The following is a 15,852-nucleotide window of genomic DNA, read 5'->3' on the forward strand; positions in this document are numbered from 1 at the left end:
GCCTGGTACGGGAACCCGTGCTGTTGGATTTGATCTGCATCACAAACCAGCTGTCCAATCCAATGAGCTACACCTCAACTAAGGGGAATAAAAGCAAGTCATTGTTGTTATAATGTGAAACAGCAAATGCATAATTGCATTGTAGTAACTAAACAAAAGAAGCATATCATCGAATGATACAGCACAAATGTCTGTCCATTGCCCAATTAGCTCAGCTCCAAAGTCCTGAAGTTCCTTTCTATTTATGGATGTATTTCTAATATGGCTACACGGACCTACCAAAAGAGTTGAGAGCAATTGGAAGAAGTGCAGTGGAACGTTATGCGATAGAAAAGCTGAAATTGAAAAGCTGGCGGGAAGGAGTGGAGAATTCCGCCCGACGGACCCACAAGCTTGTCGCGAGGACATCGCGTGCAGAAACCTGTGCAACATCGACAAGGGAGGAACAACGACTGGGTGTTAACGAGGTGCAAATGCTGAGATGGACGTTTGCAGCGACAGGAAAGGGCTGGATCGGGAGCCGGCACATCCAGAGATCAGGTGAAGATTATCCAAGGCAGTAGTTGAGAAGAGTTTGAAATGGTCCGCTCATCTGTCGAGCAGGGAAAGAGGGAGCGAAGACATGTGGTGAGCCGGGTGATGGAGACGGGGCTGCCATGAAGAAGGAGAAGAGGAAGGCCTCAGACCAAATGGCAAAGGTGCCATGGCGAGAAAATTAAAGGCAGCGGGATTGGAAGAGGAATGGGTGACTGACAGGAGAAGATGGAGCATTGTGGTGACTCCAAGCAACATGGGAGAAACCGAGAGAAGGCGAAACATGACCTTAAGAATTCTCACTCCTATGCGATCATTGCTGAACAAAAAGTGGTTAAAAAAAATCAACATGTTGCATAGGAATAAACAAAAATAGAGAGCATTCATTATGATTTAACTTTCAGAATATAACTGGATATAATACAATAGAGGGCCCATTAGAGCACCCGCGAAATGAATATCAGCTGTAGATCTATTAGGTTACCATAGGAACTGGTTGATCCAACAGATAAAACAAAGTCACCACTGACAGACTCCAATGTTGCTGCAAAAATAGGCTATAGAAAGTCGAAGTCAAGGAATTATAGAAGGTCGACGTTCAGGCATTATGGAGAATTAAAAGCTTTAATTTGATCAGCATCTTTCAACTAATGTCTGCTTGACAACAGGTGAAGATAGTCTGAGTAAGACACTTAAAGATTCTGGATGCAGGATCCACTACTTGTCTCAGTCTAGCCGAGCTCCCCCTGTGGAGCCACTTCGGCTTCAGAGTTGTTGGCTGTTTAATTATTGTCAGCAACACCAGCGGCTCTCATGGTGGGTGGACTTGGAGGTGGATAATTAGGAGGGAATGTCACTGCGCCAGTCTGGTTCTGGGCAAGTGTGGATTCAGTGCTCCCATGTGGACAGCATGGGGGCACTGTGGTTAGCACTGCTGCCTCACAGCACCAGGGATCGAGTTCATTCCAACCTCGGGTCACGAAGGTTGCACGTTCTCCCCGTGTCTACGTGGGTTTCCTCCGGGTCCTCCGCTTTTTACCCACAGTCCAAAGACGTGCAGGTTAAGTGGGTTGGCCGTGCTAAACTTGCCCCTTTGTGTCCAAAGGATAGGTGGAGTTATGGGGTTACAGGGGTAGTACGGAGGAGTGGAGCTAGGTAGTGTGCTCCTTCGGAGGGTCGGAGCAGACTCGATGGGCTGAATGGCCTGCTTCTGCCTTAGAACATAGAACAGTACAGCACAGAACAGGCCCTTCGGCCCTCGATGTTGTGCCGAACAATGATCACCCCACTTAAACCCACGTAACCCGGATACCCGTAACCCAACAATCCCCCCATTAACCTTACACTACGGGCAATTTAGCATGGCCAATCCACCTAACCCGCACATCTTTGGACTGTGGGAGGAAACCGGAGCACCCGGAGGAAACCCACGCGCACACGGGGAGGACGTGCAGACTCCACACAGACAGTGACCCAGCCGGGAATCGAACCTGGGACCCTGGAGCTGTGAAGCATTGATGCTAACCACCATGCTACCGTGAGGCCCCTTGTAGGGATCCTATCATTTAGTGCCGACTTGGGGTCCCCGAAGCACACGTGAAAATCCTGAGTCCTGTTTGTCAACAGTCAGAGGATTGCCCTGATCGTAGTTACAATGGATTGGGTAGAAAACCAACATGGGGATTTTCGGCGCTATGCAACCATCTCCCAACCTTGAGCAACTTCAGTCTTCACTATTCACTGTTAAACAAACGTAAGCAAAATACTGCAGATGCTGGAAAACTGAAATAAAAACAGGACATGCTGGAAATACTCAGCCGGTCACACAGTGTCAGTGGGACAGGGAGCAGAGTTGACACATCGGGTCGATGACCTGGAGGAAATCAGAGATGTAACTGGTTTATGCAACACAACATAGAATCATAGAATTTACAGTGCAGAAGGAGGCCATTCGGGTCCATCGAGTCTTCACCGGCTCTTGGAAAGAGCACCCTACTTAAGCCCACACCTCCACCCTATTCCCGTAACCCAGTAACCCCAGCTAACCTTTTTTGGACACTGATGGCAATTTATCACGGCCAATCCACCGAACCTGCACATCTTTGGACAACAGCAAGGCAAGGAGTGAAGTTGAAAGTGGAAAAATCTGTGATAGGGTGGAGGATAAGGCTGATTAAATGACAAAAGGAATGCTTAAGGTGCCAGACAAAAATGAGGGCGGTAATGGAAGCAAAAGGTAGGTTCGGAAGTGATATAAATGGGAAGAGCAGGATCATTATCAATAACTGCCATCTGAAGCGTTTGTGAGCTGCAATGGTTGAATTCAATACCGAGTCCGGAAAATAGTAAAGTGTTTTATTGAAATAATCGTTATTATTGTCACAAGTAGGCTTACATTAACACTGCAATGAAGTTGCTGTGAAAAGCCCCTAGTCGCCACATTCCGGCACCTGTTCGGGTCACAGAGGGAGTATTCAGAATGTCCATTTCACCTAACAGCACGTCTTTCGGAACTTGTGGGAGGAAACCGGAGCACCCGGAGGAAACCCACGCAGACACGGGGAGAAGGTGCAGACTCCCCACAGATAGTGACCCAAGCCGGGAATCAAACTTGGGACCCTGGAGCTGTGAAGCAGCAGTGCTAACCACTGTGTGACCGTGCCACCCATAAGATGCAGTGCTGTTTCAAAGCTCATGTTGAGCTTCATCGGAACAGTGTAGGGGACCAAGGACAGAGCGTTCAGTGTGGCAGTGGAGCAGAGAATTAAATGCACTATTAAAGTTTCTGACCAAGATTCTCGTCTTGTCCAGTACGCTGCTGTCAGTGCCGGAGTTCAAGGCATCTTGGTTGCACCCCTTGCACACGATCGGCACTGCCGAATTTCCGCGGTTCATCCTGATGACACGGTGATCAAGCTGAGCGTCTTCCTGCCCTGGAAAAGGTCACCTCCGAGGGGTGCGCAGCAGAGGAAAGGGGACCTGCTGCCTCTATCAGAAATGTGCCGACGGGAAAATGCTCCTTGCTGTGTGCGATGAAATGAATCTCCGCAAGGTGCGACCTGCGACTTCTGTGCAGAAATCACTCGCTCAGTGTTTCATCAGGGGGACTTGACAATGCATCGTGTTAATCCCAGCATCAGCAAGTCCCTTCAAATAACACCGTCTAACTCTCCGCAGCTCTGTTTTAATTTACAAATCAGAAGCGTGCATTCCATTAATAATAACACAGAAATGCACAGCGAGGTGTAGCTTGAAGAATTGAAAGCTGCTACACCACGCTTTTATCTCAACAGCAGTTTGATTCCTCATTCAGTTTGTGATTGAACACAGGGTGGGGGTGGGGGAGGAAGGCAGCCCTTTGTACCAGGTTTAATTACTCCACCTACATGGTGAGTGAAACATGGGCGACTGCTGGCATGGTTATCCGTTATTGCTCAGCTGCTGCTGCTGTTTCCTTGGCTGCCCATCACAACACATGGGCTTTGTGTTGGCCAAATTGAGAGTGCTCCAGTTGTAGAGTGGCCTGGCAGCCGTAAAAGGGACAATTCACACTTCTGTCCAATTCAGTGACCAACTGTCAGGGAAGATAATGGCATGACTTTGGCATGACGGTCCTTTGTGGGGGGGGGGGGGGGGGGGGGGGGGGGCTGGCTGCTGCCAAGCCTTCAGATCCATCAGCAAGGATCAGCACAGGCACGCAGGTGCATACGGCGCTCATGTGCAACTTAAAGGTCTGAAATACGGGAAGAAGGCCATTCTGGCAACATACCACCAAGGACACAGGGCGATCCCATCGGATATGGAGCGGGTGGTCTAATTCTATCATGCAGCTCTTCAGCACGGAGACTGGGGTGGTGTCCGGGACCTGTTCCCTTTGCCAATGAAGATAGATTGGTGGAGTTGGGAATGTTCTCCTTGAAGACAAGGCTGAGAGGAGATTTGATAAGAGATATTCAGAATGCAAGGGCGGCACGGTGGCACAGTGGTTATCACTGCTGCCTCAATCCCAGGGACAAGATTTGACTCCGGCCTTGGGTGGCTGTCGTTATGGCATTTGCACTAATCTCCCCGTGTCTGCGTGGATTTCTTCCGGGTGCTCCGGTTTCCTCCCATAGTCCAAAGGTGAGCAGGTTACGTGGATTGGCCATGCTAAAATTGCGCCTTAGTGTCCAAAGTTGTGCAGGCTGGGTGGATTGGCCATGACCAATGAGCAGGATTACAGGGATGGAGCTGGGGAGTGGATCTTGGTAGAACGCTCTTTCAGAGGGTCGATGCAGACTCAATGCTGCAGTGCTCCTTCTGCACTGTAGGGATTCTATGGAAAATGGTGAAGGGCCAAGACAGGGGACAGAGAGACTGTTCCCATTGGTGGGAGGAACGAGAACCGGAGGGTAGAGGTTTAAGCTCGTTGGCAACCGAAGCAATGGCTGACATGAGGAGAATCCTTCTCACACAGCGAGTGGTTAGGATCTGGAATTTGCTGCCTGAGAGAGTGTGGAGGAGGCAGGTTCACCTGAGGCATTGAAGAGGGAATTAGATCATTATCCAAAAAGGAAGAATGTGCAGGCCTTCAAGGAGAAGACGGTGAGAGTCGCTGGGTGAATTGTTCCCTCAGAGGGTCAGCACAGACACATCAGACAAAATGACCACTGTGCTGTAACCATTTTGTGACGTCCAATCGTATTCAAGTACTTCTCAGGGCAGAATTGTATTGGTGGCCGGGTGGTGGGCTACAAGGTCAGAGGGCTGGGGGGGGGGGGGGGGGGGCATTGGCATTTCATTGGCAGTGGGGGTGCCCTACCACATGGGCAGGCTGCCAGTTAAATGGAGCCAACCTTCTTGCATCACACCAAGGGACACTGGAACTTGAAGCATGACGGTTCATAGAGGGTGCCGCAGGCATGAAAGGTTTCCCTTCCGTCCCACGGGGCTTACCAACCTAAATATTAATTTCTAAATATCTGTCTGAGGACTCTTCCATTTTGGGACACCCCCACAAGGTCTCCCAGCTGCCTGAGCAGCGCCAACCTCATCCACTGGTACTGCTGAAGCTTCGGGGCCGCCAAGCTACAGAGTGGGTTGGCGCCAGCAGGGACCATCTTCAATTGGAAGGCAGGCCTGGAGATGGACAGCGTGCAGGCCGTCTCTGGCAAAGTCACAGAGCTGGTCCTGCTCGGAATCCTCATCTGATCCCAACACTGGGGTCTTGAAGCCCATGGGAAAATCAAGCACTCGATGTGATGTGGACTGGACTGAACTAACTGGACTCAGAGCCTCACAATTTCTGTTTTGGTCCCCTTACCTCATGAAAGATATACTGACATTGGAGGCAGCCCAGAGAAGGTTCGCTAGATTGATCCCAGGTATGGAGGGATTTTCTCATGAGGAGAGGATGAGTTGGTTCGGGTACTCATTGGAGTTCAGAAAAATGGGAAGCAACTTTATTAAGACATATAGGATTCCCAGGGGGCCTGACAGGGTAGAGAATCTAGGGAGAGTCTAGGACCAGAGGGCATAGTCTCAGAGTAACGGGTCACCCATTTATTTCAGACAGAGATGAGGAGGAATTTTTCCTCTCAGGGGGTAGTAAATCTGTGGAATTCTTTACCACAGAGAGCTGTAGAGGTTGGGTCGTTAAGTGTGTTCAAGGCTGAGGTGGGTAGATTTTTAATCAGTGAGGGAATCAAGTGTTACGGGGATAAGGAAGGAAAGTGGAGTTGAGGATTATCGTATCCAATCAGTCATGGTCTCATTGAATGGCGGACCAGACTCGATGGGGCGAATGGCCTACTTCTGCTCCAACGTTAGGGTCCTCAGGGTAACAAGCTGTAGAGCATTGCCCTGCTCATTCTGCAGCCTTCTGTACCAAATGGCCGTCTTTTAAAGGACCCACAGGAGACACCAACAAAATAACCCAAGTAATTTAATTTGTATTTCCTGTACTCTGGGATCAAGGGAAGCAAGATTTCTGAGCGTTTAAAATAACAACATGACCACCTCCGCACCCCACCCCCAACAGTGGGATCACAGTCCACCCCATCTCCAACTGGCTCATCGCTCACTCAGAACTCCAGCAACCCAAGAGCTGGAGGCAGCAATGTAACAGCAAAATATATCTACGCTGCCTTCTCTCCTCTCTGAACACTCTGTTCCTCGGAGCCGGTCCTGCGAATTCCTCTGCGCTTTGCCATGCTCTTGTTAGGAGAGCATGCAGCCACATCAGAGGCAGTGCCTCCAATTCCTTTACTGAACACTTGCCCTTGCTGTAAAGCCTCACCTCCCCCTTTCTGACTTCCATTTTCCTTTGTATCAGGGCCAGGGCAAGAGTATTGGGTGCACCAGGTGAACCTACAATTGTGCCTCACCTGTCTACCACCTCCCCCCACCCCCTCCCCCCACCCCCTGCCTAATTAACTTTGGAAAAATACAATAAATGGCGCTAACACTCGTTCCCTGTCAGACCCACTCTTCGCCCAGCTGCTAAGTATTGTCAAGCTCACGGGTAGTTATTGGTGGCCTGCCCTCAGCCTCTCACTGTCTCACAGCACCGGGTTCCCTCAGTGCCCCTCACTAACCTCACATTCCGGCGCCTCCCGCAACAGCCCAACTCCCACAACACCCCGCGATCACCCAGGAGCTTTCTGATTGGATAAAAACGTGGCGGCAGAGAGCACGAAAAGGAGGTAACCGTGATTATCAGTGAGCGCGTGCGTGGGAGGGGAGTATAAGCAGGGAAAGCTATAATTGGATGGTCACGAGCAGGCAGAGGAAGACGGGAGGCTGTGATTGGAGGATCAGCAAGCACCTGGGGTGGGTGGGGGGGGTGAGGGAGCAGGGAAAGGGAAAGATGTGGATCAACGATCATAGAGGAGAAGCAGGCGCTGTGATTGGTGGACCAGCAACCATGGAGGGGAAGGGGCCTTTGGAAGTTTAACGAGCGGGACCGAGAAATTGCTGCTTCGGAACATTCCAGAATTTTGGATTGATCTGTCAAAACGTTCGTCACTCTTTGAAAGTTGCTCGGGTCACTTTAAAACTCTGTGTAGTTCCAGTTCAGGTTTTACCTTCCCCTCCTTCGCATCCCATCAAATGTTGCCGCTCCAGGCGACTGCCTAGTTTGCCTAATGGTTGCACAGGCCCAACCTATCTGCATTTCAATGTGAAAAGCACTACAAAAATACAAGTTGCCATCGGAGTAGAAAGTCAATTATCTAGCTCCTTCGGGTAGACAGAACAACAAAACAAATTGCGGAAAAAGGCACTGTCATTCCTTTGTAAACAAAATCTCTTTTGAAAAGTGCGCACAGTGATTCATCTTCTTTTCGGATTTCTTCCAACTGCAGGGATCCAAACAATTCCAAACTGTTTCTTGCAAACTTCTCTTTCTGTAATTCAAATTGAGGAGCTCCTTCTCTCAAATCGATGCTTTGACGTGAGCGCCCCTGTACAGATTGAAAAACGTTACCAGAATTGCCTGGGATCGATCTACCAACCATGCAAGGGCAGCGCGGTGGCACAGTAGTTAGCACTGCAGTCTCACGGCACCGAGGTCCCAGGTTCGATCCCGGCTCTGGGTCACTGTCCGTGTGGAGTTTGCACATTCTCCCCATGTTTGCGTGGGTTTCGCCCTCACAACCCAAAGATGTGCAGGGTAGGTGGATTGGCCATGCTAAATTGCCCGTTAATTGGAAAAAATGATTTGGGTACTCTAAATTTTTTTTTAATGCAAATTTAAGAAGAACGAGGCTGTCATTTGCGAACGTAGTTGATCCTGCGACATTATCTAAATTTGATCGTATGGGGAGGTGGTGACGTCGTGGTATTGTCACTGGACGAATATTCCCGAACAGGTGCCGGAATGTGGTGACTAGGGGCTTTTCACAGTAACTTTATTGCAGTGTTAATGTAAGCCTACTTGTGACAATAAAGATTATTATTATTATTAAACACCCAGAGTATTGCTCTGGGGTCCCAGGTTCGAATCCCACTGCGGAAGATGGTGGAAATTAAATTCAATAAAATTCTGGAATTAAAAGGCGAATGATGACCATGAGATGCATCGCCGATTGTTGCAAAAAACAATCTGGTTCACTAGGGTAGCATGGTGGTTAGCATAAATGCTTCACAGCTCCAGGGTCCCAGGTTCGATTCCCGGCTGGGTCACTGTCTGTGTGGAGTCTGCACGTCCTCCCCCTGTGTGCGTGGGTTTCCTCCGGGTGCTCCGGTTTCCTCCCACAGTCCAAAGATGTGCAGGTTAGGTGGATTGGCCATACTAAATTGCCCGTAGTGTCCTAATAAAAGTAGGGTTAAGGGGGAGGTTGTTGGGTTACGGGTATAGGGTGGATGCGTGGGTTTGAGTAGGGTGATCATGGCTCGGCACAACATTGAGGGCCGAAGGGCCTGTTCTGTGCTGTACTGTTCTATGTTCTAGTGTCACTTTTGGGGAAGAAATCTGCCGTTCTTACATGGTCTGGCCCACATGTGACTCCAGACCCACAGCAATGTGGTTGCCTGCCCTCCGGACAAGGGCACTTAGGATTGGGCAATAAGTGCTGGCCTAGCTAGCGATGCCCACATTCGATGAAGGAGTATTTAAAAAAAACACCTCTCCAAGCTGGACCCACACGTACAGCAAGATATTAAAGTGAGCTTGAGTGCAGGATTGTGAAGCGTGGTTATTTTCTCCTTAAAGCTTACTATCGACAGTAACTGTATTTCAAGGAACAGAAAGCAGAAGAGAATTTAAAGGGAAATGGTTACGTAGTGCCAGTGTCACTGGGCTAGTAAATCAAAGGCCCAAGGTTAATGCTCCTGGGACATGGGTCCAAATCCCACAATGGCAGAATTTGAATTCAATTAATAAATGGTGAAACCATTGTCGGTCGTCACAAAAACCTATCTGGTTCACTAATGTATCTTTAGGGAAGGGAATCTGCCATCCTTACCCGGTCTGGCCTACATTTGGCTTCAGGCCCACAGCGATTCTTAATTCCCCCCCACCTCTGAAATAGCCTTGCAACCACTTTGTTCAAGGGGCAATTTGGGTTGGGCAACCAATGCTGACCGTGCCAGCGATGGCCATGTCCCATGAGAGAGAAAAAGAGACAAGAGTCAGAAATAGCTCATTTGTTGCAAGGCCCCATCCTCATTAGTCTGTTAAAGTGCTTCAGGAATAATGCTGGAGAAACTCAGCTGGTCTGGCAGCATCTGTGGAGAGAGAAACAGGATTAGCGCTTCGATATGGGCAGCACGGTGGCATTGTGGATAGCACAATCGCTTCACAGCTCCAGGGTCCCAGGTTCGATTCCCGGCTTGGGTCACTGTCTGTGCGGAGTCTGCACGTTCTCCCCGTGTCTGCGTGGGTTTCCTCCGGGTGCTCCGGTTTCTTCCCACAGTCCAAAGATGTGCAGGTTAGGTGGATTGGCCATGATAAATTGCCCTTAGTGTTCAAAATTGCCCTTACTGTTGGGTGGGGTTACTGGGTTATGGGGATAGGGTGAAGGTGTTAACCTTGGGTAGGGTGCTCTTTCCAAGAGCCGGGGCAGACTCAATGGGCTGAATGGCCTCCTTCTGCACTGTAAATTCTATGATTGTGTATGACATATATGAATGCAAAATTTCCTTTTGGGAGTAGGTTTGGTGAAATCAGTGAAAACTCCATCCCGCCCCTCAATTCCCAGGATAGGTTTAACATTCTTACATATACCTAAAGCCGGCGTTAGTTTGGAAAAGACTGTCAACATACAGTGGCTAGCACTGCGGCTTCACAGCGCCAGGGTCACAGGTTTGATTCCCCACTGGGTCACTGTGCGGAGTCTGCACGTTCTCCCCGTGTGTTTGTGGGTTTCCTCCGGGTGCTCCGGTTTCCTCCCACAGTCCAAAGATGTGCAGATCAGGTGGATTGGCCAGGATAAATTGCCCCTTAGTGTCGAAAAAAGGTGAGGAGGGATTATTGGATTACGGGGATAGGGTGGAAGTGAGGGCTTAAGTGGGTCGGTGCAGACTCGATGGGCCGAATGGCCTCCTTCTGAACTGTATGTTCTATGTTCTATACATTCTCAACCGGCTGTTTCTTCGGCAGCTTTAAATTGGAACTCTGGGATGAATCGAGGAGTGATTCACTTCACAGGACTGGCAACACTGGCGTGACATCACATGACCGTCTGCCTTCTCCCCGAGCCCCTGCCTTTGGTCACCTGGCGTGTCCGTCAACCTCGCTGCTCCCCCGTGCCAACTGGAAAGCAAACACGGCTCTCCGCCGTCCGGTTAGATGATTCAGCGTGGAACCGAAGCTGAGCAGGACAAGAGGAGGGGCAAACTGGAGAGAAACACCTGAAAAAGACGGGCACTTTCCACAACCACGGGGCGTCCCAGTGCGATTTATGCCCAATTAAATATTCTTTGAAGTGTCGTCACTGCTGCAATGTAGGAAATGTCACGGCCAATTTGTCACAGCAAACCGCAATGAATAGCAAAGTGATAATGACCCTATAACCTGTATTTCTTTTCGCTCTTGATTTGGAAAGAGGAAAAATTCAAACAAAACAAAAAAAATCACTTCATGAACGGGAGTAATAATGTTTTACATTCCGGCCTGAAGTACTATTGCACATATTTGGAAAGGAAGGGCGGGATTCCCCCAGCCCTGGGCCGGGCCGGAGAATCCCCACGTCTGGGCCACGCTGCCCCGACACCGGCACGCGATTCTCCGCAGAGCAGAGAATCGGCGCCGGCGTGATTGGTGCAGCGCCGGTTGCGGGCCTCTACACGCCCCCCCCCCCCCGGCGATTCGTCGGCCCAAATGGGCCAACCGGCCGTAAGAAAAAACCCGAGTCCCGCCGGCGCCGTTCTAACCTGCTCTGAGCCGGCGGGACGTCGGCGTTGAAGGGTCGGGTGGGGGCCTGTGGGGAGAGGGGAACTCCAACCCCGGGGGGGCCTCCGATGTGGCCTGGCCCGCGATCGTGGCCCACCGATCACCGGGCTGGCCTCTCTGGCTGGGGGCCTCCTTTCCTACGCGCCGTCCCCTGTAGCCCTGCACCATGTTGCATCGGGCCGGCGCGTTGAAGGAGGCCACTGCGCATGTGCGCATTGGCGCTACTGCGCATGCGCTGATCCCGCGGCTCACAGTTCACGCCGGGATCGGCAGCTCCAGCGCCGTGCTGGCCCCTTGTAGGGGCCAGAATTAGTCCTGGCAGCGGCCCGTTCACGCCGTCGTAAAACGCGACGGCGTTTACGACGGCGTGGATACTCTGCCGCGGGATTAGAGAATCCCGCCCGAAATATTTGCAAGGTTATGGGGTTAGATCATGGGGAGCGGGGTGAATTGAATAGACTTTCTAAAGAGCTGGCACAAACACAATCGGCCAAATGGCCTCTTTCTGTGCTATATAATTCTATATCCATTATCCTCCTTTTGTCTCATTAAGCTGCACACTGGCGATCCATGGCAATTTTCCAAAATTAGCATTGATGTTCAAAATTTGTACCTGTTTGTGATCTCGGTTGTACTGTCACTGAGTAGCAATCAGCACGTGCTGTCTGGGGGCCTGCCTGCTAGGCCGTACTCCTGCACCCCTCATCATCGAGCTGAATAATGATATCCAAAGGGGCTGGTGGCAGAGCTGGGATTGGCAGCGAGATCGGCCAATCCACGTGCCTTGAATTTACCCACAGCGCCTTGCATTGGAAAAGAGGGGAAGAGAAAATGGGCGGGTAGGGGGAGTGGAATTGGAAAAGATGAAAGTTAAAGAGGACAAAGGAAACAAACCAAACTCTTGCATCGGATTTGGCCGTGGACACATCCATTTGAAGATTTCAACGGCCTTGATTCTTGGTTCATTGACATAATTCGCAAAGGTGCAAGCCCTTGCAGGCAGGCAATACCGAAAACTTTACATGCGCAGTTGTGCAGACAATCGTGGGTTAACGTGACAGTGGGCCAGTGGTAATGTCACTGGACTCATAATCCAGAGGCTCAAGCTATTGATCTGGGGACATGGGGTGGCACTGTGGCACAGTGGTTAGCCCTGCTGCCTCACAGCTCCAGGGTCCCGGGTTCAAATCCGGCCTCAGGCGACTGCCTGTGAGGAGTTTACACTTTCTCCCCGTGTCTGTGTGCGTTTCCTCCGGGTGCTTTGGTTTCCTCCCACAGTCCAAAGATGTGCAGGTTAGGTGGATTGGCCATGCTAAATTGCCCCTTAGTGAACAAATGGTCAGGTGGGGTTACTGGGTTAATGGGATAGGGTGGAGGTGTGAGGTTTAGGTAATGTGCTCTTTCGAAGTGCCGGTGCAGACTCGATGGGCCGAATGCCCTCCCTCGGCACTGTAAATTTGATGAGTAAATTCAAAGAATAAAATCTGGAATTGAAATCTTTTCACGGTAATGGTGACCATGACAACTATTATCCATTGTCGTAAAAACCCATCTGGTTCATTGGTGTCCTTTAGGAGGAGGAAATCTGACGGCCTTAACTGGTCTGGCCTACACGTGACTCGAGACCCACAGCAACGTGGTTGACTGAACTGCCTCTAAAATGATCTCGCCGACCACCCGGTTCAAGGGCAATTCGGGACAGGAAACAAGTTCTGGCCTTCCCAGGGACATCCACATCCTGTGAAAGAATAAATCAGTGTTTCAATCTATGGACATGCACAAGAATGGGGGTGAGAAGACTGTGGCTGAACCCTGCGAAGCACCCTCTTTCTTGAAATTCTATGTGATGCAAAATGTTGCCCAGCAAATGTAATAAGTGAGCCTCGGTGAGAATGCCCCCAATGAACTCTTCTCTTCCTGCGGATAAGCTTCTGACACTGCAGGGCAGAATTTGTTCAGAATCGCACTCGGGTGTTGTGCCCATGTCCTGCTGTACACTGTCAGAGCCCCGTGCTTATTCCTCAATGCCGGGTGCCACACACGAGAAAAATCTGCTGCCCTTGGCTCTATTCAGTCAATAGCCTTTTCGTGCTAACATAAAATGCATGTGTGGTGAATATTACAATATTACCATCTCACTCGCCGCACCCCACCCTGGTTTTACTGCTCACACGTTGGTGCAGCTGGTGGATGGCACCACGTCGGAGCGCGTTCGATATTCCTTGGCGTCGTTCAACGGGGAGGTGGTGCGGACCTTACATTTGAACACCTGCTGGTAGGACTTGCGGAAATTCTCCGACAGGAAGGCGTAAATGATGGGGTTGACGGAGGAGTTGCTGTAAGCCAGACAGTGGGCGGCTATCCTGAAGGCAAAGGAGGCGTCGGTGAGCGGGAAGCTCCCAAACTCAGTCCACAGGTTGATCACGTGATTTGGCAGCCAGGAAATGCAGAAGACAACAATCACCACCAGCACCGTCTGGGCAGTCTGCACAGGGGAGGATACAAAATTAAAACAAGCGTTATTCGCTGGTTACTGGATATCAATCAGTGGTTACTTTCAGTCCTTACTGTTGGACATCCTCTGTTTCCTTTGCCATGTCATTGGTGGCCTTGTCTTCACTATCTATATTCTCGTAAAATGTCCCAAGGTGTTTACAGGAGCGCAATCAGGTACAATTTGACGCTGAGCCCTGGAATTCATTCCCTAATCCTTACCATCTCTCTCTCCTTCTCTGAACAAAGGAAGCACCCATGAAGTGATAGTCACCATGTTTTTGATCACCTGTCCCAATGTCTCCTGCGGCTTGGTGCCAATCTTTGTCTGATCGAGCATTTTGGGACTAACGCCCCCTCTAATTTGTCTTTTGTTGTGTCTGCCCCGTCTCCGGCACTAGGCGTTCCCTTTAATCTTGCTGCACGGAAATTTCAAAATTTGTGGATGACACAAACCTTGGAAATATTGTGAAACATGAGGAGGATAACGTATTTCGAAAGGGCAGAGACAGGTTCGTGGAATGGGCAGACAAGGGGCAGATGAAATTTAATGTCGGCAGGCATGAGTTGACCATTCTTCTGTGTTTCACAGTAGCAGGTCTGTAAGCAGTCTGTTCTTCAAAGTCTGAGTCACGTGCTAGTTTTTTGTTAGCTAGATTCTGACTAATCTATCTGAATGACTTCAGCAGTAACCTGATGCCATGTTATATTTCTTGCCTTACCTCCAAGATAGCCAGATATGTAGTGTTGACAAAGAATATACAAACCTTGTTTGAAGAAATTTGAATCAAAACTAATTTATTTTACACTACTAAACTAAATGAAGTTCGTACACTCTACTGAGTTAGATAATAACCTAATGTTACAGCAATCAATATTCTCTCTAACTACCAAACTAGACTATGACTTGACCTCGTACTATATTTCTACATTCAATTTCTCACTCTGCTCTCATCATGTTCTCTTCAGCTTCTCCCAGAATTCCTAGAGATGCTGTCTTATGTACAGTGAATAAGTAACACCATCTAGTGTTTGATTTACACATAGTTTCAGGTGCTAACCCTTTACTACACTGGTACTATACATAGCATTACAGTCTGGAGGTAACAAGGGCATTAATGAACTGCGCACAAAATAACAGAAAGAAAGAAGAAGTGAGCTTATATGTCTTACTTTCTCGGGATGTCGTGCAGGAAAAAAAAGCACAGATCTAGCGAAATCTCCAGTCACAGAAAGGGCCAGAGACCAAGTAGAATTCCTGCCAGGAATGTGAAGCTCTTCCCAAATTCTTTAATATGTGCTAGATGTCGTCTCATCTATTATATTTTTGTGAGTTAAAATACATTGCTATAAAGCTGAAAGTGAAATTGATTCTTCAGTTAAAGCTACATCATATTTGCTACAGTGAGCTACATTTGTTAATGTGAGCATACTTGTGACAATAAAGATTATTATAACGAGGGCTTCTTTTTCATTTTAAAATACAGTTATGAACCTTTCCATTAGTGCCTCGCGAACAGAATGTGTAACCAAGGAAACGTTGCTATTCAGTACTTCGTCTGATCCATAGCCTGTTATCTGCTGTGGAGAAGCTGGTGTGCCCATGAATAATATTTTACATCAAAATTAGTAATACGCCCAGGCTGTATTTTTAGGTCAAGCAAAAATTATTATTATTATAATTAAGGTCCAAATTGCACTCAACTATGAAGGCAAACCTTGTTTTTTTCCCCCATTAACATTTCAAAAATAGCAGGCGGGATTCTCCGACCCCGTGCCTGGTCGGGGAATCGCCAGCGGGCTAAGCGAATCGCGGCGCGCCGCCCCGATGCCGGGAAGCGACTCTCTGCAGAGCGGAGAAACGGTGCCATTGGCGCCGGCGTGGTCGGCGCGGCGCCAGTCGGGGGCCGCGCCCGCCATTCTCCAGCCCAGATGGGCTGAGCAACCGTAAA

The 15,852-nt window shown here is 49.4% G+C and overlaps 1 protein-coding gene across 1 annotated transcript in view; it reads right to left on the reverse strand.

The window, feature by feature from the left end:
* Positions 1–12,943: 12,943 nt before the first annotated feature.
* galr1a (galanin receptor 1a) overlaps positions 12,944–15,852 on the reverse strand; it is a 28,052-nt gene continuing 25,143 nt past the window's right edge. The window contains exon 4 of the mRNA XM_038808449.1: positions 12,944–13,892. Coding sequence (XP_038664377.1) covers positions 13,575–13,892 — 318 coding nt within the window. The 3' untranslated portion in view covers positions 12,944–13,574. The remainder of the gene's footprint in view (positions 13,893–15,852) is intronic.

The sequence above is a fragment of the Scyliorhinus canicula genome, chromosome 10 (genome assembly GCF_902713615.1).
Source record: "Scyliorhinus canicula chromosome 10, sScyCan1.1, whole genome shotgun sequence".
NCBI lineage: Eukaryota > Metazoa > Chordata > Chondrichthyes > Carcharhiniformes > Scyliorhinidae > Scyliorhinus > Scyliorhinus canicula.